Below are 26,950 nucleotides of genomic sequence, written 5' to 3'. Positions count from 1 at the left end.
TAATCATGTCTGGAAGAATAAAAGCTGAGTGAATAAGAATGAAATTTTCTGTAAACTAGGATGGTTATGTTTGGACAAATTTGAACTCGAGGAATTAAATCCAATAAAGGATGATCAGAAATGGCAATTACCTTAAATGAGGTCCTTCATGAAGGTTTGTTTAAATGTATGTGATGCTTATTATAGGTAGCTTATTTGTGTTTGTGCTATTGGTGACCTATTTTACATTATTTTGTAAATACTACTACTTAAGTCTGTTTCCTTGGATTTGTCTGTATATTCTTTCCAAAAGGTCAGGATTGCAGTCTGTTTCATAAGCAATGTGAGTAGACTAATGTATAGTGCATGAGCATACCTTTCTTTATCCTTGGATAAGAAAATTTTGGACTTCTGTATAGCAATCAGTTAGTTTCTTTATAGATTTTTCTGTGCTTTCTCTCTTTTGATGTATAACCGCAAAGATTGTTCTTGTTAAAATGGTGCTTGGAAAGCTGTGGCAATCAGGTGAAATTCCAGGTGACAGGAAGGAGTGAAACATTGTACCTGGCTTTAAAAGGGGTAAGAAAGAGGACTCTGGTAACTACTGACCTGTCAAACTCACCTCTGTGCTGGGAAGATCATAGGACAGACTCTCTTAGAAGCTCTGGTAAGGCACAAGGAGGACAGGGAGGTGATTGGAGACAACCAAGGGCAAATCTTGCATGACCAACCTTGTGGCCTTTTCCAGTGGAGCAGCTCCATCAGTGGGCAAGAGAAAGGGTACAGGTGTCATTTATGTGGATTGCTGTAAAGCCTTTGACATGGTCACCCACAACATCTTTCTCTCCAAGTTGGGGAGACATGGATTCTGTAAGTAGATTGCTGGATGGAAAAGGAATTAGTTGGGTGGTTGCATCCAGAGGGAAGCAATCAGTGGCTCAGAATCCCAAGGGACATTGGTTACAAGTGGTGTCCCTCAGGGGTCCATACCGGGACCAGTATCTAATATCTTCATTAATGGCATAGAGGGATCAAGGGCACCTTCAGCAGCTTTGCAGATGGCACCAAGCTGAGGGTGCAGTGACAATCCAGAGGGATCTGGACAAGCTCGAGCAGTGGCCCATGGGAATCTCATGAGGTTTAACCAGACCAAGGGCTGGTGCTGCCCCTGTCTTGGGCACATCCCTGTGTGTGATGAATCCAGGCAGGGCATGAGCAGAGGGAGCAGCCCTGGCTGAAGGACTTGGGGCTGCTGTGGGTGAGAGCTGACGCTGCCCCAACCCAGAGCCCCCCTGTGCTGGGCTGCACCCAGAGCCCCAGGGCAGCAGGGCAGGGGGGATTCTGCCCCTCTGCCCCTCTCTGCTGAGCCCCCCCTGCAGGGCTGCATCCAGCCCTGGGCCCAGCACAGGAAGCACAGGGAGCTGCTGGAGCCAGGCCAGAGCAGGGACACCAAGGGGATCAGAGGGATGGAGCAGCTCTGCTGGGAGGAAAGGCGGAGGGAATTGGGATTGTTCAGCCTGGAGAAGAGAAGGCTTTGGAGTGACCTCATTGTGGTCTTCCGGTGCCTGAAGGGAACCTACAGGAAAAAGGGAGAGAGACTCCTGACAAGGGCCTGGAGTGACAGGACAAGGGGGAATGGCTTCACACTGATAGAGAGCAGGTTTAGATTGGATATCAGGAAGAAATTCTTCCCTTTGAGGATGGTGAGGCCCTGGCACAGGTTGTCCAGAGAAGCTGTGTCTCACCCCTGGCAGTGTCCAAGGCCAGGTTGGATGGGGCTCTGAGCAACCTGGGATAGTGGATGGTGTCCCTGCCCATGGCAGGGGGGTAGAAGGGGGGCAGGGGGGTAGATCATCCATGGATGATCTTTAACAGCCCTTCCAACCCAAGCCATCCCATGATACTTCTGGTTTGGAGTCATCTATCCAAACTAAATTTGACTGCTATTTAGTCTAAAACCCATCCTTTTTTATATGTTCTGAATTGCTTGGTTTGTTTCTGAAGACTGCAACTTTGAATTCTGGTCTTAATCTTTCTCAAAAGGGTTAAACAGCCTTGATCAATGTGTTTTGTTTGATTTGATTAGAAAAGCTGTGGTGCCTGTGGAGTGCCAGCTGAGTGCTTCATGCCTCAGGTCACAGGAAGTAAATAACTCCTAATCAGTTTGGAAGTTGTTTTGTTACTACAGATTCTGACATTTATACTCTTGTTAGAGGTTTTTCAAGATTTTTGACACAGCACGTTTTTTCTTTGTTTTTAAAGTCAGCTTGTAGTTTGTTAAAAGCCACCTTGATATTTTTTAGTGCCACAGCTGCAAGCAGTAAATGTAGTTGAACTTGGCTGTGGCACAGAAGTGTCAGTCTGGCAGGGTGAGCTTTCGAGTTTGTTCCCTCACACTCCAAAATAGTTCAGATTTATTTACCTTTGAACTGTGCTGCAAAACCCATTTTTGTCTTAAAGGTATTTGGGAAAGAGTGAGGTGGCTGGCTGTGGGACCTAGCTGAAAAACTGACTGTCAAAGCTGGTTTTTGCTCACTGTATATCTGTTGAAACTAAAACATTTTTAGTTGTAGAAAGTTGGTTGTGCTGTTGAGCTGATGAGAACTGTACCTAATAAAATGTTGATAAGTGACCTTCAAAGCTTTTGCCATTGCTGTTGTCAGAAATTTCATTGTCTTTAGGACGTGAAACACTGTGTTCTCTATCAGTTTGCTGACTCTAGAAGGCTTTGGTTTCTTTTTGAAATGTCACTGCCTTTGCTATGGTTTCTTACTAAAAAATGTAAATCAGGAGTCTGTAGTTGCCTGGTAGTAGATTTACTACTCTAACATTGTCTGGTTGCATATGCTCAGACTGTCCATGGAGCAGTTCAATGCAGGTTACTTCATCTGTTAAACTTCTTTTATTAAGTTGCTATTTCAGTACTGTTCATGGAAATTTCCAGTTCTGGCACTTAGAGTTAACTTCAATGCTGGAAATACAATACAAATAGTGACTTGTTTCCTCTAAAGGTTAGTAGTTTTTATTACAACATAGATATTGTTATCAGGTTCTGATTTATGGTTGGGAAATTGCTGTCTTGTTGAAAGGGAATTGGAGAAGTTGCTGTTTGAACTTGTGTTCATGGTGATGGCTTACTGTAGATCTGGCAGTCTAAAAATGTGGGTAGGTCAAGGCTTAGGCAGGGGTAGTATCTTGTATCAGAACAGCTGATATGAGTGAAAAAAACCAGGCTTTCAGAATCATACATGTTTGTTAAGTGTGCCAAAGAAAAGCAGCAGCTTTCTTAATTAAATGGAAGTGGTTTTTTCATATTTCGTAAAACCAAGATGCTACTTTAAGGCTTTTTGTCTTCTAGCAGGATGACAAATCCTTTTCAGTAGAACAAATCCTTTTCTTCTCCTCTAATTTCTTTAGGTGTTTAGTCAATAAAAGTACTTTAGGAGTCAGAGAATTTTGTATGTGTTTTAATATAGCTTGCTTAGAGAACAAAGAATTGCAAAATACTAAGAAAAGACTTTCTGAAGGGTAATTCCCACAATAGCACTGAAGAATTTCATCAAAGTTTCAGTTGTAGTAGTGTCTTAAATTGCCTAAGAGATGGAAATTTCCCTCTCCTAATTTATTTTTCTGTCAAGCCTCAATGTACCTTGATGTGTCAGGTTAAGCTCATGACTCTTTCTGAGTGTGGAAATCCTAGAGACTGAGGAATCTTGTTGATATGCTCCAAGAAGGGATTCCTTCATCTGTTTTGATTGGATGACAAGGATCATGTGCTCTGGGTAATCAAAGATTGTTGCTGATTGCCTGAAGCGGGGTGGTAGCAGGTTTTCCAAGGGAAAGTGGAAAAGATACAGTTTGAAAGCCTTTCTATTTCTTTATGAGCTATCATATGGAGTTTAAGCATTTGCATGACTGCTGTAAATGCATCATAATCATCTAGGGCACTTTCTGCATCCAAAAATAGACCAGTCCAAAAACTGGTTAGTTCCAACATTGTGTTGCTTTAGTTAAACATGAAAAGTGGGCATGAGACCTATTCGCCTTGTCCTGCTGGAGTAGTTTGGAATGTCTATGAAAGAATTTGGTATATTAATAATTAACAAAATGCATCATAAAGTTTGCTTTCTGTTTATTAAGCTCCAGCCTTATGCTGGTAATCACTATCAGGGATCTATTAAAAGAAAAATGCCTTGGGCAAGATGAGACCAATGCTCTTGTTCAGTTACATACCTGTGAAGGTAAGAAGCCAATGAGAGAGTGTTCCTAGAGATCAAAGTGGAAGTGTATGCATATCTTGCAAGGTAAGACATCAAAAGGAGCAGCTCCCCTGCCTGTGGAGGCACTTACTTTAAATGAGCTCTAGGTCCCTCAGAGACTGTGTGCTTCCTTATCTCCCTGACTTTCTGCTAACATCAGCAGCATGGAGCCCATTTATTGCAGGGGTGTTTCAAACACCTACTTACCCAAACAGAAATAGTCACTGAACAGCTGCTAAACCTGCAGCTGGGATTATTTTAGCCCTGTGAGTGATTCCCTTGGAGGACAGGACCTGGTGTGCATTCTGAAGAGCTGAACACAAGGCTTTTATTGCATTCTGAAGGATTTGCTGACAATCCATTAGCAATATAAGACTTTCAACCTCTCAAACTGGAAGTTGATCCCCTGTGTAGTATGGATGAATTAAATTTAGCCTCTGTTTGCATTGCCATTGTCCCCTGCCCCCTCCTAACTACATAAAAAACCAACAAAACAAACAACTAAAAAACTCTTTCCCAAAACAAAAACCCCAACCAACCAAAGCAGGACCCAAATGCAACATTCTGGATAAAAATATTTGGATTCTGCAATAGTAGATTCCTGTCACATAGCTGTTTTTTAAATCTCCTCCTAACTTTGAGGAATGGAATATTTTTCATTTATATTGCCAGTGTTTGCTTTACTGGTGTATTTGGCTAAAGATTTTCTGTGTTTAAGGGCTTCCTCAGGATTTTTCTTGTAACCAGGGGTGAATTTGTATGCATAAACTTAAACTTACTCAGAGATAATGCTCATAGGTGCTTGGACTGTGTGTGCTAATTATGCACCAAGATAATTATTCTTATTTATAAAAACCACACAGTGGTTGTAGATGTTTAAGCTGGTTGAAATGTTTGGAAACTTCCCGTTTGACGTAGCTGGAAAGAAATTTTCCTCGTGGTTAAATGGAATGCTGGAAATAGTGTGTGTCCCTGTGTTGGCAATTGGTATGTGTGGGTTTGACTATGAACCTTGAAAGCTTATTATTCTGTTTCATACCTAGGAGTATTTGTCCCTAAAAATACCTTGCTGAGTTTCTTTTGAATGGTTCCAGTTCATAAAGGCTGATTTGTTATGAATAAGCTCTGCAAGCTTGGAAAAAGAGTTGACAAATCTATCTTCAGGCATTTGAAACTCCTGAAGTGTTTGTGGTATAATGTTTGTCATGGTGTGCTGAAATTACCTAACAGGAGTTTAGCAATAGCTGAATGTTTGCCACCTTCTGGGCTGCTAACAAATGAAAATACTCTTCTTTTTTTCTCTCAGTGTACCAGAAAAACCTGCAAGGTGTGTTTAACACTCTAGGCTTTTTTGCTGCTCTATGAATATGCTTTAAAATAAAAAAAGAGTCTAACAGTTGAGGTGAAGGAGCCTACATAATTTAAGACACTCCTTTTGTGTTTAGTGCTGTGAAATTGTAGAATAATGAAGTTGCAAACTCTTAGATAAATTCCCACTCAAGATCCTATCAGTGGCAGTGCTTGGCTCCCTTGGTAAAAGGCAAGCTGCCTGCACTGCCAAGTATAGGATGATCAATGCCTCATCAGAGGGTGCCTCTGGGGTTTTTTCTGGACCTTGCAGATTCCCTAAATCTTAGATTTGGCAGAGGATTTGAGGTGACATTGCTGTGCTCATGCCTGAGAGGAAGTTATAAAATCAGAAGGAATGCTTTCTTGGTTAAGCTACATGGAGACCTGACAGCATCTATAGTGCCTGTAAGAGATAAATGGGGCAAAATAGGATCAACTGAGATTTATTAGCAGCAAAACTCAGTTATTGGTTTGGGTTTTTTTTTCAGTGGAAAAGGGTTAAAACTGATGGCTAATTCAAATTAGAACAGGTAGAAAGAGTGACACAAAACTATGAATCACAATTTTCCCAGAATGAACTGATTGCATCCAAAAAGTGATCATTATAATGGTATTTTTAAGAAATAAACTCTTGATTATTTCCTTTTGAAGTGTTTCTGACAACTAAGGGTAAACAGCAAGTGAATTTGATATCATGTCATAAACTATCTCTTTCAGATGGATGTATTGTTGATGCTAAAATGAAAGTGGGGTATAGTTTTTAAATATCTATTTTTCTACTTGAAATTGTAAGAAAGTTGTAGTCTTACAAGTTACTTTTCTGAAACAAATATTTTATGTGTAGGACATGAAGACTTAGAACTTCATGTCATAACTTCATTCTTATCTTAGACAGTTGTCTGCTGTCTGTTTAGCAAGAAATAGTGCAATGCTCAGAATGATCAGGAAATTATTCTAACTAGCAAAATCATGTATGTTCGTGTACTGTACAGGGCTAATTGAGAAGTCTGAAAATTGCCAGGCATTATGTAAAATGGCTCTGGCTGAAACAAAGCACAGGATTTTTTTGTTTGTGTTGTTCCTGGTCAGTTCCTACAAATAAAAGAATTCTTCATTTTTAATTTGCTCAAATACTTCTTGTGAAGGGGAAGAGGGAAGTCTTGCAGAATTTACCATTTACCTCGGAAATTGGAGAAAAGAGTCTTGAATAAACAATGTATAAGATCATGTTTTTCAGAGTTCAGAGTGTCTTGAATGTGTTTCTAGGTTTTTAATTATTGTTTTAACTTCTCTACAGTTAATCTAGTAGTTTCTTGACAACCTCAAGACTGAAGTTATTTTCCCTTTACTTGGCTCTATGGTCTAAGGACCTTGTGTCTCAAATCTTATGTCCTACAGTGACAACCTGCACATTCCACATCTCTAAAATGCCTCATTGCAGTGTCCCTAACTTAAAATGTAATTCTTAAAAGAAGCCACTAGGTTTTCAAAATATTATGTGCCAAGTTATATAACTTATGTTCTCTATCATGGAACACAGAAAAAAGCCTTATTTTCAAAATTCTAGCATTCCTGATAGGGCAAATTTCAGTGTAAAAGGCTTTCTTTGCGATACCAGGTTATTTTCTAGTATTGTGGGCCTGGTTCCTCTTTATACTGATTTTAAACTGTGATGCTGAGTTCCTTCAGTCCTTCTGTGAGGAGGAGGAGGTGGTGGGTGAATTATGTGTGGTGTGCGTGCAGCTCTTTAAAGGTGCCCTTATGTGATAACAGTGAATGGTCACAGGTAAACTTAGTTCAGTTCTCTGAATACCTGCCTGAAATTTGGCAACTGCTCGATGTTACCATGAGTTAGAGTTTGCTCAGAATGAAAGGATTAAATATAGCACAAGGCAGCCAGCTCTCATTCAATATTACCATTTAAAATGCTAATTTAGTAGTGAGAATTTATGAAAGGAAATGTTTGTGCTATAGACATAAATCCCTGGGCACATAACTGGAGACACAAATTGATGCTTATATAAGGCTTCAGTAGTTGTGCCAAGCTAACATAACCTGTTTTGAAAGTCTGCTTGATTGTGAACCTACAGCTGGAGTAATTCTGAGCAGATGAATGATTTGTCTTTCATTACAAAGACTGTTGGAGGTATTTAATTCCCTTAACACTTTGATTACATATGTATAACTGCCTACTTCTCCATTTCCATTTATCCTGAAAATAGAAGGTTATTTTTCATGCTTTCTTGGTAATAGATGCAATCAGTTGACATGGATGCATTGACTCTCTATGGTAGCTTCTTATCTTCAGTTATAGTATGGCTTACGTTTAAATGGGCAGGGGGTGTGTGTATGCATTTGTTTACGTGATTTAGACAAATCAGTGACTGCTAACTAATGCCTTACTTAGATGTTAACTAAATTCCTTTGATCTGTTGAAATGGATCTAGTCCAAACCAAAAAACATGCTCAGATGAATTCTTTGGAGCCACTAAGAGAAATGGTTTTGTCATATCATTGATGGTTTTGATTTTATTTTTTTCCTTGGATTTGATGAGAAGACCTAGCATATGTCTGTTTTTATAGTATAGTCATTTATTCATCCAGCACTTAGTATAGGGATTTTTTTTCACTTTTAAGAGTATTCCCCTGTATACCATTTTTCTCAAGCAAATGGCTTGCATGTGCATCTGCTGACAAAATTCTGAATAAATGTGAACTTGAAAGTTGGATGTTTTTCTCTGTCAGATGTGAAGCAGATATGATTCAAATGTAAAAATGACTAGCACACTTTGAGTATTTGAATATTTAATCAACTAGCCTTGCTGCTAATCTTTGTTTTTCAGTCAGGTGGTTTGGGCAGATAAGAAACTGGCTGTGATATTTAATAGCCTGTGCAAGTTCTCTTAACAGAGTTCTTAGGTCTTGTTTAATGTTTACAAAAGCCAGCCTGAGTGACCTTGAATTCAGTGGAAATGTTACTCTGGGAGTAGTGTAAGGCTTTCTTCCCTTTCAGACATTTAGATTTGTTATTCCACGTTGCTGTGTGCACAAGAGTGAAAGGGGAGTGTTAATTATATAATGGATGTTCATTATATGGTGTACATTTTGCTCCATGTCCTCATTTTATTATAGGTTGTACATTGAGCAACTGTGGTTTTTTTTTTTTCTTTAGTATTTACAATTCTAAGTATGGTAACTCCACATCCTTGCTGTCAGTGTCTTCCCACATTAAATTCTAGAGAACACTTTGGAAATAATTGCTATCTGGTTTTTCAGCAGTGACTGCATTCTTAAAAACTATTATTATGGTTGATAAATATGTTGCAATGCTCCTTTGCATGTCTCTGCAGTTTTATTAATCCTGAAAGATTAAACACAGCATAAAATTAAAGTATTAGGTACTTGATAATGAATATTGAAGAGGGAAAGAATACTCTATTATTTCTCTTAATTTTCTTCACTATCCTAGAGCATTACTAAGAAATAATAATGCAGAACAATTGAGGTGAGTGCCCAAAATTACATTGCAGACTTAATAAAATGTAATAAAGCTTTCACTTTTAAAATTAAGAACTTTCTTTTACAGGGCAACTTGTACTTTACAGGGCAACTTTACTGCATTGTTGCAGTTAGGTTTTATGATTAATTTATGATTAATTTTAATGTTTCAGTTAGGTTTTATGATTAATTGATTTAAGATGAATGAACCTGATTCCATAATTGATTATTTCCTGCTGTATTATCTTACTCTTAGTTTACAGTATTTCTGTTAATTAAAGATTTATCTTGTTTTCAGAGCTTTCAAGCAGAAATTAAGTCTTTGTCTCTTGGTAGGTTGGAAATTACAAGAGGACAGTAAAACGAATTGATGATGGCCACAGACTTTGCAATGATCTCATGAACTGTATTCATGAACGGGCACGGATAGAGAAGGTCTATGCTCAGCAGCTCACAGAATGGGCTAAAAGGTGGAAGCAACTCGTGGAGAAAGGTAATGCTGAGTTTGAACTCTGACAACTTTCTCAAATGGAAAGAAAATGTTTTTGTATAACTTTGTTTTGGTAAGTACAAAGTAGAAATACTGTATGTTTTAGCTTATAATGGAGTTTTTGCAAGAGGCTCAGTAATGTGACAAATGACCAAGCTTTTTTGGATAAAAATTCAACCAAGCAAAGCCCTGCTCTTTTGCAAGTTCACGTGCTTCTTGCTGAAGCAGATGAATCTTGCCTCCAGTACCGAGTTATATTCTAGAGAACTGTCTGTTTCTCGATAATTACCAGTACAGTTTGAAAAGGGATCCTGAATAACAAGGGGGCAGTGACTGTGGGGGAAAAACTGGTAATTAAGGACCTAGGCATTGCTCTAATGGAAGGCTAAGGTGATGCTATTTGATATATTCTGGAATAGTTTATCCTTCCATGGTTATTCACCCTTCAAAAAGTATGTTGAGAAACAGAAGGCAGTTCAAAGGGGAGCTCACATGTGGAATACTGAGAATTGTGGTACAGGGCTAAGGACTCCAGACTAAATGAATATTATTGTTTTCTGGCTTAAAAGTTTGTAATACTCTACATTTATATGAAAAGAAATTGTTCCCTTTTCTAGGTTTGCATCAACATTGTTTACAAGTGAATATAAGTCAATAGTTTCAGGTAGTTTCTTGGGAATATAAGTTCCATGTGGGTGATGGTTACTGAGAATGACACTTTTTGTTGTGTTTAGGCCCACAGTATGGAACAGTAGAAAGGGCTTGGTGTGCTTTTATGTCAGAAGCTGAAAAAGTGAGTGAACTACATCTAGAAGTAAAAGGTTCACTGATGAATGAAGATTTTGAAAAAATCAAGAACTGGCAGAAGGAAGCCTTTCATAAGCAAATGATGGGAGGATTTAAGGAAACCAAAGAAGCAGAAGATGGATTTAGGAAAGCTCAGAAACCCTGGGCAAAAAAGCTGAAAGAGGTACAGCAGTAGATTATGTATTAGATATCCTGTGTTATAATATACTAATGTTTCAAATCTCTATACGGGAGTAAACTCCCTATTCTTTCTGCTGGACCCTCCTTTCTCTTAAAGATCTCTTGCTTTCTGTCCTCTTCTGAAAATAAATATTTTTCTCTTGGTCTCTCTTAATCTTGGTGAATTCAGTGAAAATCTGGGAAAAGTGAAATTTAAACTATCATTTTAACACTGTCTTACTTCATGCAATGAAAGTTATGAATTGCTCAAATAAATGAGGGAAAATGTGTTTGTGGGTTTTTCCCTCCTCTCATATAACATTATTCTTAAATAAGAGGTTGGTAGAAAAAGGGGGAGCAGGTGAGCATGGGCATGAGTGAGAAGTGTTTAGTTGGGGACTTTCTGTAAAGCTTTTGTTGAGTCTATTCAACACTTCTCTAAGCTGTATGAGTGACATTTCTTGTATGGTGAAAGAATGCTCCAATGATTTCCTTATGTTGATTCTTATGTGTTGTTCATTCTTTGGCCTAAATGAAAACAATTTCCCCCTCTCCCCCCAAAAAGAAAAATCATCCTGAAAACAAAATCTGACCTTTTCTTCATTGCAACATGATTTTATGGCTAAGTTTTTATGGTTGCTATAGACTGTTCCAGATGCAAAGACTCAAACCCCTTTTGTAGGTGGAAGCTGCTAAGAAAGCTTACCATGCTGCCTGCAAGGAGGAGAAACTGGCTATATCCAGAGAAACAAACAGCAAAGCTGATCCAGCACTGAATCCTGAACAACTCAAGAAATTACAAGACAAAGTGGAGAGAAGCAAACAAGATGTACTAAAGGTATACTGAATGTTTTTTTGGTTTTGTTTTTTTTATGCACACCTATAGCTTGTACGTGTTTAAGCTCTTTTTCCTCCCGAATGTGTTGTGAACACCAGTTCACATAGCATAGTCAGTTCCAGTTCTGTACCAAAGTTTAATTTTCTCCCAAGAATGTGTTCTTGCCAAATTTTTCTTCTCTGAAGATGAATAATGTATGGCCTCTATTTCATTTAAGTACTTTCAGCAGGGAGCTAAGCACAGTAAGCCAGCAAACTTCTAGGGCAGAGTTCTACTTATTTACTAGTGAGGGCTGAGCTATTTCACTCAAGAAGCTGAGAGACAGATGCCTAAAACTTGCTGACAGCTAAGTATGTCATCATTCTTGACTGCAGAATGCATTTATAAAAAATGAAGCTGATATAATCCACTTAAGTAAATGCTGTCCTGTTACACAGTTTGCTTTATCTCTTCAGTGTGCTGCTACTGAGAGGCTTTTAATGTGTGATTCCTCAGGGATGTCTTTTTCCCTTAAGAATGCTTTTCTGGGATCTGGAATGTTTTGTTCCATCAGTTGGGATCTTCTAATTCCTGCCTGTGGACTACTTCTGTAAATTAGTGCAGAGTCTGAGGTTGTATCTGTTAGCTGAGCTCACAGTGCATGCAATTGATGTTCACAAGGATCTGAACATAATGTTTGGGGTTTTGATCATAACTCACAGTACACTACGTAAATTACTAAAGGAGAAAAGACAGCACTTTAAAAGATCTCCAAATACTTTCAATAACTTGAAAGACTTCCTGCTCTGATTTACTCTGTAATTCCTTTAGTTTTTAACTTTAGAGTTACATTAACATTTGTCATGGTTTCTGTTAAAAAGCCAGAGAAGAGGCTTGGAGGTGTATTGTAACTGTTTCTGCAGTTTACTTAGATAATTCTCTTTGTGCCCTAAAATGGGTACAGTAGTCATGAGAAAAGTTTGCAGCCTGGCAACTTGTGGTCTAAACCTCAGCCATTACTGCATTGATAGGTCTGTGTTGCAGGGCACTAATACAAAATATTGCTAACAGTTTGGTTTTGTACTCCCAGACAAAAGAGAAGTATGAAAAGTCACTGAAAGAATTAGATAATGCCACTCCTCAGTATATGGAGAACATGGAGCAGGTATTTGAGCAGTGCCAGCAGTTTGAGGAAAAGCGGTTGCGTTTCTTCCGAGAAGTGTTACTGGAAGTCCAGAAACACCTTGACTTGTCCAACGTTGCAAGGTAAAACTGCTAGACTTCAAAATTAATGCTTAATATACTTTTCTGTGGAAAGTAATAAATGCTTCAAGTAGATCAAAGTTCAGAGTTCTGATTTCTTTCTAATGTGTTGCTTCAGTTTAAAAGTGTAAGTGAAAGAGATTAATTCTTTGTTTTGTCTAAAATGAGATTAGCACCTATCTCTAACGCTTGCCAGAAACAACAGACCCTCATTCTTATGGTGTTTTATAATCAAATATGGTTGAATTAGAAGGGATTCAGCATTTAGAACCAAAAAACGCTGGATCAAAACTTGGGAAAAGAAGGTCTCAGTTTATTATGTGTCTTACATGTTTATTAGAGAACAAACTGAAATTTATTAGTGTAAGACAGCATGAAATTTGTAGTCAATACATTTATTGTTAAAATATTAGAGCTCAGTAATGAAATTACCTTGATCTGGGGATGAATTTAAGATCCTTAAGTTAAGCACTGCTGAACTCTTGTCCACCTTAATTTCTAAGTCTGCTTTTTATCAAGAATGTCTTGTATTTTGTTCTTTCTGCCTGAGCCCTCACTGTATTCCAAGAAAGCTAAACTTTTGCTAGGGAGCTCCAGACACAGGAACACTTGCAATGAGTGCTGTAACCATGGCAGTATTTTACATCCCACTTCTAACAGCAGAGGTCATGTGCACTCTGCTTAGCACTTCAAGTGCATGGAGAAAAGGAAGAACTGATTTTAACCTGAGCAGTGTCCCAAACAGGCTTGCTATACTGTCACACAAATATTAATGCTGACATAAGGAAAGAGGGTGGCACAGAGGCAAGAACAAAAACAGAGTAAGGAATAGGTAAGGGCAAAACCACTTATTTTGGCATCGTTACCATTTTGGGTGGCTTCAAAGTTCTTATGGACCTGATGTGGGAGATAGATTCATTTTACTGTCAGAGTGGATAGAGATAGAATTGCTGCCCATTTGATTCAGTTTCATCAGGTTAAATGAAACTACAAATCAGAAATAAATGAGAAGTAGTTGACTGAATGGACAAGGTTGGGGGAAGACCACAGAAAATGACCAAGTGGAGAGGCAATGATTTCCTTTTAAGATCCTTAGAATTCCAGGAGTGGTCATAATAAACATCAAAGAAAGAACAGAACTATTAGGGTGAAACCGGGGAAAAAGCAGCTGTAACTGTTGATCTGTTTCCTTATCTTTGCCTCTTTAGTACAGAGAAAAAAGATGTAGAATTAGTCATGAAAAGAAAGTTTGATTTTTAACTGTAATGATGCTAAAGAGCACAGTCCAGAAGATATCCTGCCATGCTTTTCAGAGATGGAGACCTAAAGTTTGTTGTTGATTTAACTGATGGCTGGTAATGATGTATTCCCTTTCTCAAAATACATGCCTCTCTATTGCTTAAATACATTGAAATGACTGCTGATGTAGGAAAAAACCCATACTGTGTATATGTTAAAGCAGTCAAGTATTGTATAGAAATTGAGAAATGTGGAAGTGTATTTTGAGAAAGTTTGACTCCTTGACAATGTAGCACTAATGAATTCTAATTCTAAATTTTGTGTGATCTGGTCTGGAAGGATTTTCACAAGTACTCTATATTGAGTATAATAGCATCTTAACTATATATAAAATCATATAATAGCAGTTCTGTGTCTCTTATTTTAAGCCTTGTGACTGTTGTGTTGAGATTTTTTTTAAACTCTGAGTTCCATACTGCACCATATTGGTGGCTTTGATATAAATGTATTGTCATGCACATTAGCATGTGCATGGTCTAGGATCAGAGCTGTATCTGCAACATGACTTCTGTTCTGTTAATGAAAAACAGCCAGGGTGAGAGATAAGAAAAAGTAGTAAGGTTCTTTTTCACAGTGTTTGATTCAAATAGTACAGTTAGTAAAATCAGACAGTACCCAAACCAGTAAAAGCAGCTTTCAGATATTATACCTGCATAGGAAAATGTTTAACCCATTTACCTCTGCTGCAGGTTTGGGGGCTTTATTTTTATAATTGCTTACAATCCTGACTGGATTAAAACAGAAGTTTGTGGACTTAGCACTAAACCAGTTTCTACTGTCTTGTAGATAAGCTTTGAAATTCAAGAAACTTCCAAGACTGCATTTCAGTTGTTTAAATATAGTCCTATGTATATATATATTTTAATGACAGCCAATTAAATTACACAAGAGTCATAGTTTTAAAATCTGGTAAACAAGGATTTTATGGTGTCATGAACTTTGAGCAAGTTTACTTGTTGGACTACTCTTCCCTTTTTACAGGCAGTTAACAGGTCTGTGAGTTTTTAAAAGTCTATCTTGCTATAAGTTTCTTCAATACTATTGTGAACTTTAAGATAGATTTTTTTAAAAACTGCTTAGGGATTTGCCATGATTCTAAATGTGATACTAAATTAGAAGACAAATTTGTTTTTTTTCAGTTACAAAAATATCTACCGTGAGCTGGAACAGAATATCAAAACAGCAGATGCTGTTGAAGACTTGCGGTGGTTCAGAGCTAATCAAGGTCCAGGGATGTCAATGAATTGGCCTCAGTTTGAGGTAAGGTCACAGTACTTAAACCACTGAATTGTGTTGTCTAGTTTTTTTCCTCTTTGCTTTTTGTAATATATCATTCTGGTGTAATTCTTAACTTCAAGCTTCCAACACTGAGTCTTTTTGTTTTGCAAGTCATAGTGTTTTCTTATCTCCGTTTCCACTGGGCCACAACTTTTGGGGGTGATTATATTGAGCGCTATTTAAAGAGAAAATGGCTAAACCAGAAAACTACAGTGCCTTTTTCTAAGCTTAAGTGATTACTGAAGTTCTTAGCCATTGTTCAGTTGATACCTCTCTGACACCTGCATATGTTATCCTTTATCTTTTACTTTTCCTCTTTGGTAGAAGACTTCAGTTTGAATTTCCTTACTGTTAGCAGGTAATTGTAGCGTCTGCTGCAAAGACTCTGAAAAGTCTGAACTAAACAGTTCAAAATTTGAAATTTGATACTTAAAATTCAATACTGCTCTATTAAAAAAAAAAGTTCCACTTTTACCCAGTTAGTCATTTTATTGCTGGATGCCATTTTTGAAAGAAAGAAGTTTTTCTAAGTGGTGGTCTGTTACCATAGCCTACAAGAAATACGTACAAAAATGTGTCAGTGCAGATCATACTACTCATGTATGATAGCTAGAAGTGGAATGAGTTGGACCAGAATCATGGGTTTAGTTAAAATAAGTTCTAGAGATTAAATTAATGGAGTGGAAGTATAAACTCTGGAGTGTTTCACTGTTCTCTTATTAACCATAAAGGAAAATAGCACTTGTTTTGAAAATACTGAGTAACTTTAGATTGGAGGTTTGAGGAAGAAAATTCATAACAGTCCTGTAGAATTTCTTTGCCTGAAACACTGAAGTGCAGTTACTTCTGTGTGGGGAAATTACTATCCTTTTTCTTAAACATTATAATTAACAAATTAAATGCTCCTGTTTCTGTTTTCCTAATCAAGTTTTTTCTTGTTTACATGCTACAAGGATGACGTAAGTAAAAAAGTCATGATCAAATGACTCTGAAATTGCATTGTAAACTGCAAATATGCATAGGTCAGTGGTCTTTTAACTGTGGTAACTCAGAAATCCAATATGTATTTTACAAAGTTAAAATAATGAGGTATTTGAAGAACTGTGCAGAATGCACTGGACTGACTCTGCTACATGGGAGTAATAGCAACTCTGAAAACTTCCATTTCCTGATAAAAATATGTATCTCAAATGTCATCTTTTGTATAGCAAACTCTCTCCTGACTTCTTTTAGACTTCTGAGGAAACATGTCTCAGCATAGGATGTTTACTTGCATCCAGTTTGTTTTCTGTTGGTTCCCGCTTTGTATCAGTATAGCATATATAGTATAACAGGATATCAAAGCTTAACTTTGACTTGATGCAGGAGCTGTGTTTAGGTCTCACCATGCCTGTCCCATCTGCCTCTGAATGGTTCAAAACATCAGGAAGGGTCTGCAAGGGGCATCATTAGTCTAGTCAATACTTGTGTTGATTTGAGCCTTAACTCCTATATATGGCTTTTTAGGACAATGAATTTCACTAAATCCAGAATGAAGTACTTTTAGGGCTTAAATCTTAGGAACAGATTTAAATTAGCTTCTTCTTTGTAAGTCATCTGAGAGTTCTTGAGAAGTAAGCCCTGTCTTACAGTGCCTTTTTTAATTGAATGTTAGAGTTATCTTTTAAGGCCAGATGTCTTGGCATTATGTGAAACTGTGAGCCCTCACAGCACATCTTTTAAATATCTTTACTGGCCAGCTCTTTTGATTGCTCCAGTTGTGTGCTACACGTCTGGTATTTTAAGTCTTTTCAATGGGTTCAGAATACTAAACAGGGAAGTGCAGGTAACTGGGATTTTGTGAGTAGCACAGACACCTGTTTGCGTTACTGGAGTAGGAACTAGATGAGAATTGTACATGAAATGTTTGGAGTGACTTGTCGTTAATAATTATTGATAGTGTTGTATATATAGATGTATATGTTCCATAAGTCAGTCTGGAAATGAAATGCGATAATTACTTGTTCAATTTAATTTCTCAATCACGTTTTGCATTCGTTGGTAGGAGTGGTCTGCAGACCTGAATCGCACTCTCAGTAGAAGAGAAAAGAAGAAGGCTTCTGATGGAGTGACTCTGACTGGCATCAATCAGACAGGAGACCAAGTTTCACAGCCTAACAAACATAGCAGGTAGCTTTTTTTATGCCTAAAAACACTAATTGGAAGATTGTTGCCTTCAAATGCACTAAGCTCTACAGGATCAAAAAGTCACTGTCCAATCAAATGATAAATGATAATTATCTGCGAGCATTTTTAGTGATGTCACTGCATTTCACAAATTAATTTGGAAATTATTCTTCATATATAGTTCTCTTTCCATTGGGAGCTGAAAGAAACCAAGCTTCATGAGAAACTGAACTTTCTGTACTTGATATGGTGGTCTCTTCCTACCTTCCCATCTCTAGAAATGACAATAATACTTTGAGGTCTTAGTTTGCAAAACATTTAGTCACATCAGAATTCTGGATGTGATTAATACAAAACTGTTAACATCAACTGCTTTAAAAAGGAATGAAGCTGGCCAGAAAAATTGCATTGCCTTTTATTGCAGTCAGTAGGAAAAAAGAAATTGTGGTCCACAAAAGATATTCTAATTGTGGAGGAATGTTCCATATGTGAGACTTTCCAAGCTTTCTTGAGTCTTTTGCTGTATTTGATAGATGTTTTGGTTTTGTTTAGTTGTTTATTTAAATTTTTTTTGACTGAAGGAGGGGTCTGCTAAGAAACTGCTTAGTGGGACACCAGTGACAGTGTTCTCTTATACAGATAGGGTCACCATAATGCTTTTTCTTTTCCAAATTAGCAGTCTTAGTGTCCAGAGTAACACAGTGCAGTCAGTACAATCAAGTTACAATCCCTTTGAAGATGAAGAAGATACTGGGAGTACTGTCAGTGAAAAGGAGGACAATAAGATCAAAAAGTTGGTGAAATGTTGTTTTTTAATTGTTTTCACATTTGCACTGTCTCTATCCAGGGTTTTCTATTTTCGGTTTCTATAACACTACGCTGGTCAGTGCATGATGAGTTTTTAAGCAGTTGTGTAAGCAACACTGTAACCTAACTTGTCTTTCCTAACAGATGCCATATCTGTTGCTTGATCTTTGGTTTCAAACCACTGTGGTTATTGGCAGTTGCTAACAGAACTGCTGTTGCTTTTTTTTCCTTCCTTTCCCAGTCCTATAAAATGTTAAAACTGATGTGTTTTTCTAGTAAAACTGCTTCTGGAGCTTTACTGCTCTGTGTCTTCTCACTGAATAAATCTGCTTTTAAGATGCTTTCTTTTTTTGTTTAGGACCTTCTCGAGCAGCTGCCTGTTGCTTCAGTGTACACTCTAGGGATATTCCACTCTATTAACTGGCATGTGCATGCTGAACAGTGAACTTCCCTTTAAATGATTAAGTTGTTGCAGTATAATGAAGTTTTTTATTGGTGGATTACAATATAGAAAAAGTGTTGGAAGCTATTGTAGAGGTGCACAGTGGTTTGGGAGGAAGGTTCTGCAAAGCAATTTAAATGTCTTTCCTAAACCAGGTAATCCCTCTCATTGACTGTGGCATCCCTTTTACCTTTCCAGAGTAAATAATCCCATGGATTATGTGGATTTTTTTGAGAGAGAAGTCCTTTGAGTTTGTGGGGAGATTGACATGTGTATTAGTTTTTCCTTTTTGTAACTTTTTAAATGCTTTGCAAGAATGTTTTTATTTTTTAATGGGGCATTGTCAGTTAAAGATAGATGAGAAGATACCAGAAGGAAAGTTTGAAAGCTGGGCTTTAGAGTGGAGTTTAATCATATTCAGGGTTGTCTTAATGGTATTTCTAGATTCCTATTTTAAAAGTGAAAAATAATAATTTCAAATTTGATTTTCAGTGTTAGCAGCTATGAGAAAAACCAAAGCTACCCTACAGATTGGTCTGATGAAGAGTCCAACAACCCCTTCTCCTCCACTGATGCAAATGGAGACACCAATCCCTTTGATGAAGACACCCCTCCTGCCATGGAGGTGAGAGTACGTGCACTCTATGACTATGAGGGCCAGGAGCAAGACGAGCTCAGCTTTAAGGCTGGTAAGTTTGCAATGTTCACTTTAAAATATTTATCAAAAAGGAGAAAGGCGGGCGATTTTTTCTCTCTTCACCTTTTATTTTCTCTGGATGTACAATTCCACATGCAGGATCCTATCTAACCATCATCCCTCCTAACAATCCTTTTTGGTCTCCCCTGTTTGGCAACACTGACTCCTAAACTCTTTGAAATGTGTTGGGTTGCCTCTGAGATGCTCCTTTCTTCCTATCTTAAGTGAAACAAATCTATCTGCAGAACTGAAAATCCTCTCTCTCCCTTTTCTTCCTTGATGACAGTAACAGCTGCTGCTTTTAGCTGTCTGGAAATGCCAACCCTACAGAGTTGTTTTTTAAAGGAAAATACCGCAGCAGCTATTCTTGTATTAAATCAACTGATACCTTCTCTGTTTAAATAGAAAGCATCCAATTTTTGGCATCCAACTTTCTGCCCTGCTAACTTTTTAGGATTGAAAATTCAGCCATGGACAGATACCTTTTAAACTGTCTCTGTTCACCCCTCTTCATTGTATGTTAAGCACAGGTATTATCTTTACCTGAGTTTTTTCAGTCTTGTGTTGTATTAGGGTACACTTAGTACACCTCTTCCTTCTTAAGGTGTTGTATCTCCCTTGAGCCCTAAACCCTTTTTTCCCCTCACTGTTACAGGAGTTGAGAGAACAGAATGGATGCAGCTGATGGGGGAGACCCATCACACACAGTTTCCACACACAGGAAAGTGACATCAGGGTGTGATGGCTGCACACCACAGGTGCTGCTGCCTCCAGCTGAAATCTACCCCCTGTTCATGACTTTCAAGTCAATTGTTCAGCTGTCTTGCCCAGAATTGCAGGAGACATTTTCCAACCAATTTTTCCAATTCAAGAACAAGATTGCAGGAGTAGTTTAGCAAAAGCAAGCAGAACTTCACTTTGTGCAAATGAGAGAGATAGACACTCTTTGAGTTTGTCTCTTTTCCTATTTGCTTGTCATTTATTCCCATCTCCTGTAATAGAAAAACAGGATTCAAGTGTTGAAAAGAAACTCCAGAAAGCTTTTGTCTGCCTCCCTTTCAACTAGGGTTACTTAAAGTTAGTGCTACTTCTATACCACCTGCTGTGGTTCTAGGTGGATGTTAGGGCTTAAAGTTAGGAAACCAGACCATGTTGTAGCTAATCAGGGAACTGCAGGATGTCTGTTCTGCTAATGAAGGGGCTGCTCAGAATAGTGTGTCATATTCTAAATGCAGTTTGTGCTTTCTGAACCAAAACACCCCCCAGCTCAGGTGGTGGTACTGTGCCATTAACTCACCACCTTCCTTTTTTGTTAGTGAAACCATTGAACATCTGACTTTTCTTCTTTGTAGACAAGTATTGTAGGCTTCCAGAGTGGAAGAATGGGTTACTTGTCCATGAACTTTGCTAAATTGTGCCTTGACAGAAGTTCAGTAGTAACAAAACATCTGGTACTTCTGTGGAATGCACACAAGCCAAAAGTTACTTTTCATTCTATAGACTTCACCTGCTCTGTTTTTTTCAGCAGGGGATGGAAGCATGCTAATCCTCTTGAAATATATCTCTGGTACCTGTGAAAGCAGCAAGGGTTTACAGTAATGAGTCTTTCCTTGGCAAAACCATGCAGTGTTTATATACACAGATATAATGGTTTATATACACAGATGTAACGGTTAAATACAAAGTTAGGTGGTGTGTGCTGGAGTATCAGCTGTGTCACTTGCATTGAACCATTGAACCAAGTGGCTCTCACTGTGTGAGGTCTGTAGAAATAAAGCAGAGGAGGTATGAACTGTGAGATATATGCAGACTTCACTTAAAAAGAGTTCAGTACTTTGAAGGAAGAGCATTAAAGAATATTACAACACCAAATTATGTCATTGATACAATTGTAGGAAAGGGATGATGTGCTAGACTATGAATTCTCTTAGAGATGCTGAATTAATAGGATGGCTACTTAGTTATTAGGCAGAAGTGTTAGTGTGACTAGCTTTACATTGAACATACAAAAAAACTAAGGAAAAGAACTTACTAGGTCAGGTGGGAGCCTATTTAAAATGTACTCAATCCTATGTTCCTCTGTAGATATCCCTAGGCTCCTAAGCAGCTGTCAACAGAGGATTAATACATTTTAAGGATTTGTTCAAATGTACATGGATATTCTCAGATAGGATTTCCTTGGGTATTTAAAGAATTTACCTACAAAATGCTTCTAAATACATCTTACAGAATATATGCTGTCACGGTTTGACTCTGGCGCAATGCCAGTGCCCCCATGAAAATACATGCTCCCTGGTGTCTGCTGTGAGATGTGACCAGGAATAGAGCAAAGCAGGCTCCAACTTAGAAATAAAGAAGAAAAACTTTATTAACCTACAACTATATATAAAAAGAAACACACACAGAACTCAGAATGAAAATCTTCCAAAAACATTCCTCCTCCCCCCACCAAATTTCCAATACCCCTCAGATCAACTCTCAGTCCATCACCACCCCTTAGATAATCCTCAGTTCATCAAGGAGAGAGGAGTCCCTCTTGTGCCATAGGCTTCCCCTGGAAACACAGTTGAAACCTCTTGTGTTTCCATGTCACACATGGCACTGCCCAGAGATCATTTGCCACGGTGACATCTTCCTTCCATGCCCAGTGCTCTCACCACTGCACATGGACCAGAGCTGCTTCTAGGGTTCCCCTTTTAAGGATGCTTTGCCCAGTTCCAAAAAAAGCACAGTCTCTCACTTTTGGGACACCAGTCCCCCCCCCCAAATTCACCCCCTGGGGCCAAGGGGTCTCAAGAACAGAGATCTTCTTCTTCCCTGAAGATGGAGGGCACCACCGCCCTCCTCACCCGTTGTCTCTGTTCACGCACTCCTTCACATAACATCACTGCACTCTCTTGGCTCCAAGCCATTGCCTCCCCCTAAATCCAGTCTCTGTGTCACAGGAAAAATGGTTCTGTCCTTGGCTATACAAGAAAAGTCCAGCCAAAGGCCATTCCATCATCCCTCCCACCTAAGATTCTTCTCAACTTCTCTTGTGGCCCATTTCCTCTTATCTCTGTCTCTCTTCTCATTCAACTCCAGGAGGATCCTCATTTGTAAGGTTTCCATCATTCAAGAAAAGGGTTAAAAATCTCAGGCTCTGCCTGTCCAGAACTCCCACGCTGCCCTGCGGGGCACCTTCTTGCCGCACCCCCCCCCCCCCTTCTCCTCCTTGGCCGGCTGTGCTATCAAATTTCAAGGTGGCACAAGCACCATATCTCTCTCTCTGTCTCTCTCTCTCTGTGTCTCTCTCTCTCTCTCTGTCTCTCTCTCTCTCTCTCCCCCACCCTGCGGGGGAGGGGGGGGGTGGCTGCCTGATGCCTCTCCAATGTTCCTCTACCCTTCCATCCTGCGGGGGGCCTTCACCTCCCCTCTCTGCCCAAAGCCCGGCCTACCTCACCCGGCCGCATGGCCTCCTCTCCCCCGCCCAGCCCGCAGCCGGGCAGGGGAGCTCTGACCTCTTTCACCAAGAGAACCCAAGAGAGCTTCCCCCGGGAGTTCTCTGCTTTTAACTCCCTGTGTTCTCAGAGGCGTATCCATGTCCTCAGTGGCCACACCAGGTGCCAATATTCAAATCTGAGCACCTATTGGTTTGACCACAGCATCCCAAAAAACTCACTTCCTTTTCAAACCAGGACATATGCTTTGCACTGTGTCCATTAAATGTACTTTAATACACAAAACTCGTTTTTTTAGTAGAGTACCTTTACATCTGTTGCTTTTTGTTTTGTTTTTTCTCTTGGCAAACTCCTTGGAGGCTTCCAAGGAGCAAGGATAACTTTATTCATATCCTATGAGAGGTTTTATAAGCACGTAGGAGGATGGGACATAATTATTAACAATATGTCTGTCTCGCCCTCCTGTAGCCTTCAGTGCCTGAGAATAGTCATAGTAAAGGTTGTCCCTGCAATGTTGTCAGAGTATGTTATTGTGTGTTCTTGTTTTATCATCACAGTGGTTTCATTGTAACTGCTGTGCAGATGACACTTAAAAGTGTTAATATTTTCTTAGACCTCCAGGATCACCAAGTTTCCAAGCCCAAGCTTTGATACAAATGCATTTGTTAGGGCATACTGTCATTGAAATGTGAAATTTGAATACTCTTTGTTTCTACTCTTTATTAACACAGACTTCATGGAAGGTTTGAAATTGTTCACTTCCATTCTGCAGCACTAGAAAAAGTGGAAAAGTTGTAACATATTTCCATAAACCAAATAGATTCTGAAGTGCCAAACATTTGTTCACAATGGGTATTTATTAGTTTTCTGATAAAAACTAGAAGAGATGAAACTTTAACTTTTTTATGGAAGAGAAAAGCTATAAAGATAAGTATCTTGAGAAGATTTAATATGAAGCTTGTCTATTTCTACCAAAAAAATTACATTCCTTAGCTAGTTTATATTCTCCTGAATGACACCAAGACTCTCTACTATTTTAGACTGTAATAAGTGATTAATATCTTCATCACCTAGTTCCTATTGCTAAGATAAAACACACATCAGTTTTATCTAGGGAAAACATTTGACACAAATTAGTTGCACAGGAGGAAATAATTGTTACTCAATGTGGCCTTTTTTGCCTGGCTGAGGTGGAACTTCCTTTGCTCCTATGGAGCATCTTGGAGTCTGCAGACTCCAAGACTTTTGAGACTTTTGTCTCAAAAGTCAAAGTATTCCCTGAGGATGTGGAATATCAGATGTGCGTTGCAGTCAAAATGAAGTTAACTTATAGTTCAGACATTCATGAATGCATAATCTGGAAGTTAGCAAGCAAATTCTGAGCTATTTAATCTTTGTAGCATTTTCTTCCATGATTCCCTTAAAACCTTAATACAATAAGCCTAATGAAACATCTATTTGACTTTCACTGAGTTGGGGCAAATGTTCCTTCTTTTCTTCAGGGGATGAGTTAACCAAAATAGAGAATGAGGATGAGCAGGGCTGGTGCAAAGGACGCCTGGACAATGGACAAGTTGGTTTATACCCAGCAAACTATGTGGAACCAATCCAGTGACAAAGGACAAAATAAACACAAAAGTGTCACAAGAGCTCTGTAGGCCTGTACAGTGTATTTAGGTGAAGTGAGAGGAAACTGAATGGATGTATAGAGTGTATATATTTTAATGATAAGGTGAGAGCTTGATACCCAAATAAGGCTGAATGAAAGACAAAAGCTTGACATTGTTCTCACAACTTGTACCCAATGCAAAGGAAAGGAGTAAGGCTGAAAAAATAGTATGATAGGAAAAATACTTTTTAAACTTTTTCTTCCCACATGGTCTGTTATTGTGGATCCTAAACATTTTTGCATTTTCTATGCTTATGCCTCATCCTACCCCAGGTATGCGGCTTACGCTCACTTTTGTTTAATCAGTTATTTTAAGTGACCTTTCAGTAACTTGCAACTTGAATTTTAAAGATTGATAAGAACAAATAAAGAATTAACTATAATAATGTCTGAAAGATGCAGTATTTTTTTATTTAAATGCTATGTAGTTAAGCACCTTTTTTTATGCTTTATCAATTAATACTTAAATTATGACATAGATTTAGTTACCACTTGACTGAATGAAAGCTTTTTCCATGTTGTAGTAATCTTTCTGTGTTGTCAGCATGGCTTGAAGTTGTAAATGGAGTTGTAAAACAAAATACTGTATTTAATAAATATCTGTTACAGAAGGTTATTTGTAGCAGAGATATCTGCAGGTGTCATGGGTTGGGATTCTATTACAAATGTTCTTTATGTGGGTTGACACTTGAACTAAGAGTTTTTCATCTAGATCTTAAGTGGCATTCGAGAGAAATATGAATTATGCATAAGCCCCAGAAGAGTGGCTATTTCCAGCACATGTTTGCAGGGAAAAAAAAATCTCCTTTTAACTGCTAATGATTTTTGGGTGATTTGAAATGTTCAGTCTTTGAAAGCTGATTATCCTGAACAGAGAAGACTGTAAAATAGACTAAATGCTTTTATTAATAGCCTATCTATGTTGTGTATATGTACATATAATTTGATATTCCAAAATATGAAGAGCATGGCTATTAGTTATCAAGCCTTTTGGTGTCAATAAGATTTAGACTATTTTAAGAGTTTAAATTATCGGTATATTTAAATCTGCTTTCCTGCCATATTCATTACTGTACCATAGACAAAGTATTCTGTGATAAGATTTTTCAGAAGTACAGTAAATACACTAATATACTCAAAATCAGTATTTGTGGATAAATTAATGAGTCAAAGTATAAACTAGCTTTAGTCCAAACATGGATTATTGTAGCAGAACACTGTAAAATCTACATTTGTTTGCAGTTGCAACTTGGCCAGCTGTAGTCGTGTCAAATATGCACTTGTGACATTGAAAACTGGGTTGTAAAACTACAGCAGATCTGTGTTAAAACTAAGTATCAGGTAAGTAGATAATGCCATGTTAGGAAGCTACACTGTAATGAAGTTAACAAATCTTTTTTGAGGTAACTATAAAACACTGTTGGTAATCTTGGACCCTATCATTTTTGAGCTTATAGATATATTTAGTCATCATTTTCAGTGAATCCAAATGTGCAAGCTTAGAAAGTGGATGTATGTATATGTCTGTCAACAAAAACTTACCAACATATTTGTTCATCCACAGGACAGTTGCTAAAATTGTCAGGAATTACTGGTTTGGGTCTCTGTGTTGTAAAATATTTTAGAAAACAATAAAGTCTGTTAATCTCTTAAATACACAGAATGCACCTTTTACTATTTCAGTGTGTGTCAAAGCACAAATAATCTCTGCATTTCATTGCAATTCATAGTGACAAAACCTGCATTGTGTAAAAGAGCCACAAGCAGGAGTGTGACGTGGGTGACATTGTGCCGTTTACAAAAAAGGGAGGAATTCTTGGCAAAACATTCCAGCAAAATCTTCATGGAAGAAGAGGAAACTGTCTTTTATGGGTTACAGAGTCCACTGTGATGCTGCTTTCTGTGGTGTTGTCAAGCCTCAGATAGCATGGGTGAGCAGCTAAGCTTTTTATTTCTTCTTAAATAAAGTATCTGAATATTTTCTGCCTTTGAGTTTTCTTGTTGACTGGCAGTGATTAATGTAATGCTGTTTGTGACAGCTGGCTGAAGGTTTTCTGTCATCTCCCCCATCAACACCTGCTGAACAGCAGATCTCAGGGGTTCATAAACACTGGCACAGGGTCTGTTTGGAGGCCTGTCACCAGTGGTGTCCCCCAGGATTAACTGTTTAATATATTCATCAGTGCCTTGGGGTGGCACAGAGCTGGGAGGAGCAGCCAGTCCCCCTGGGGCTGCACAGCCCTTCCCAAGGACCTCAGCAGGGTGGAGAGATGGGCAGAGGAGCTGTGTGAAATCCAGAAAAGGAAATGCAGGGTCCTGCACCTGGGGAAGAATAAACCCGGGCACCAGGACAGGCTGGGGGTCACCTGCTGGAGAGCAGCTCTGAGGAGAAGGGCCTGGGGGTCCTGGTGGGCAGTGAGCTGTCCCAGAGGGCAAGACACCAGTCAGAACTCTGTAAGGGACTTCTGCAGGTGTTTCACACTTCTGTGATCCTAAGTAACTTACTAAATAATAAATAATCAACTGCCAC

The 26,950-nt window shown here is 38.5% G+C and overlaps 1 protein-coding gene across 5 annotated transcripts in view; it reads left to right on the top strand.

The window, feature by feature from the left end:
* The window catches only part of PACSIN2 (protein kinase C and casein kinase substrate in neurons 2), a 55,882-nt gene extending 29,470 nt beyond the window's left edge, over positions 1 to 26,412 (top strand). For 4 of the 5 annotated variants that reach the window (XM_071422611.1, XM_071422612.1, XM_071422615.1 and 1 more), the window contains exons 3-11: positions 9,423 to 9,579; positions 10,311 to 10,546; positions 11,225 to 11,380; positions 12,450 to 12,625; positions 15,061 to 15,181; positions 17,244 to 17,368; positions 18,042 to 18,158; positions 19,107 to 19,303; positions 24,254 to 26,412. In XM_071422611.1, the coding sequence (XP_071278712.1) occupies positions 9,423 to 9,579; positions 10,311 to 10,546; positions 11,225 to 11,380; positions 12,450 to 12,625; positions 15,061 to 15,181; positions 17,244 to 17,368; positions 18,042 to 18,158; positions 19,107 to 19,303; positions 24,254 to 24,366 (1,398 nt within the window). In that variant the 3' untranslated portion in view covers positions 24,367 to 26,412. The remainder of the gene's footprint in view (positions 1 to 9,422; positions 9,580 to 10,310; positions 10,547 to 11,224; positions 11,381 to 12,449; positions 12,626 to 15,060; positions 15,182 to 17,243; positions 17,369 to 18,041; positions 18,159 to 19,106; positions 19,304 to 24,253) is intronic. The other variant, XM_071422616.1, reaches the window with a different exon arrangement.
* The last annotated feature ends 538 nt before the right edge of the window (positions 26,413 to 26,950 follow it).

The sequence above is a fragment of the Agelaius tricolor genome, unplaced genomic scaffold (genome assembly GCF_023055355.1).
Source record: "Agelaius tricolor isolate 1412-34295 unplaced genomic scaffold, bAgeTri1.0.p SCAF_3, whole genome shotgun sequence".
In the NCBI taxonomy this organism is placed as follows: domain Eukaryota; kingdom Metazoa; phylum Chordata; class Aves; order Passeriformes; family Icteridae; genus Agelaius; species Agelaius tricolor.
Note: the sequence above shows the minus strand (reverse complement) of the source record. Positions and strands in the feature narration are given on the sequence as shown.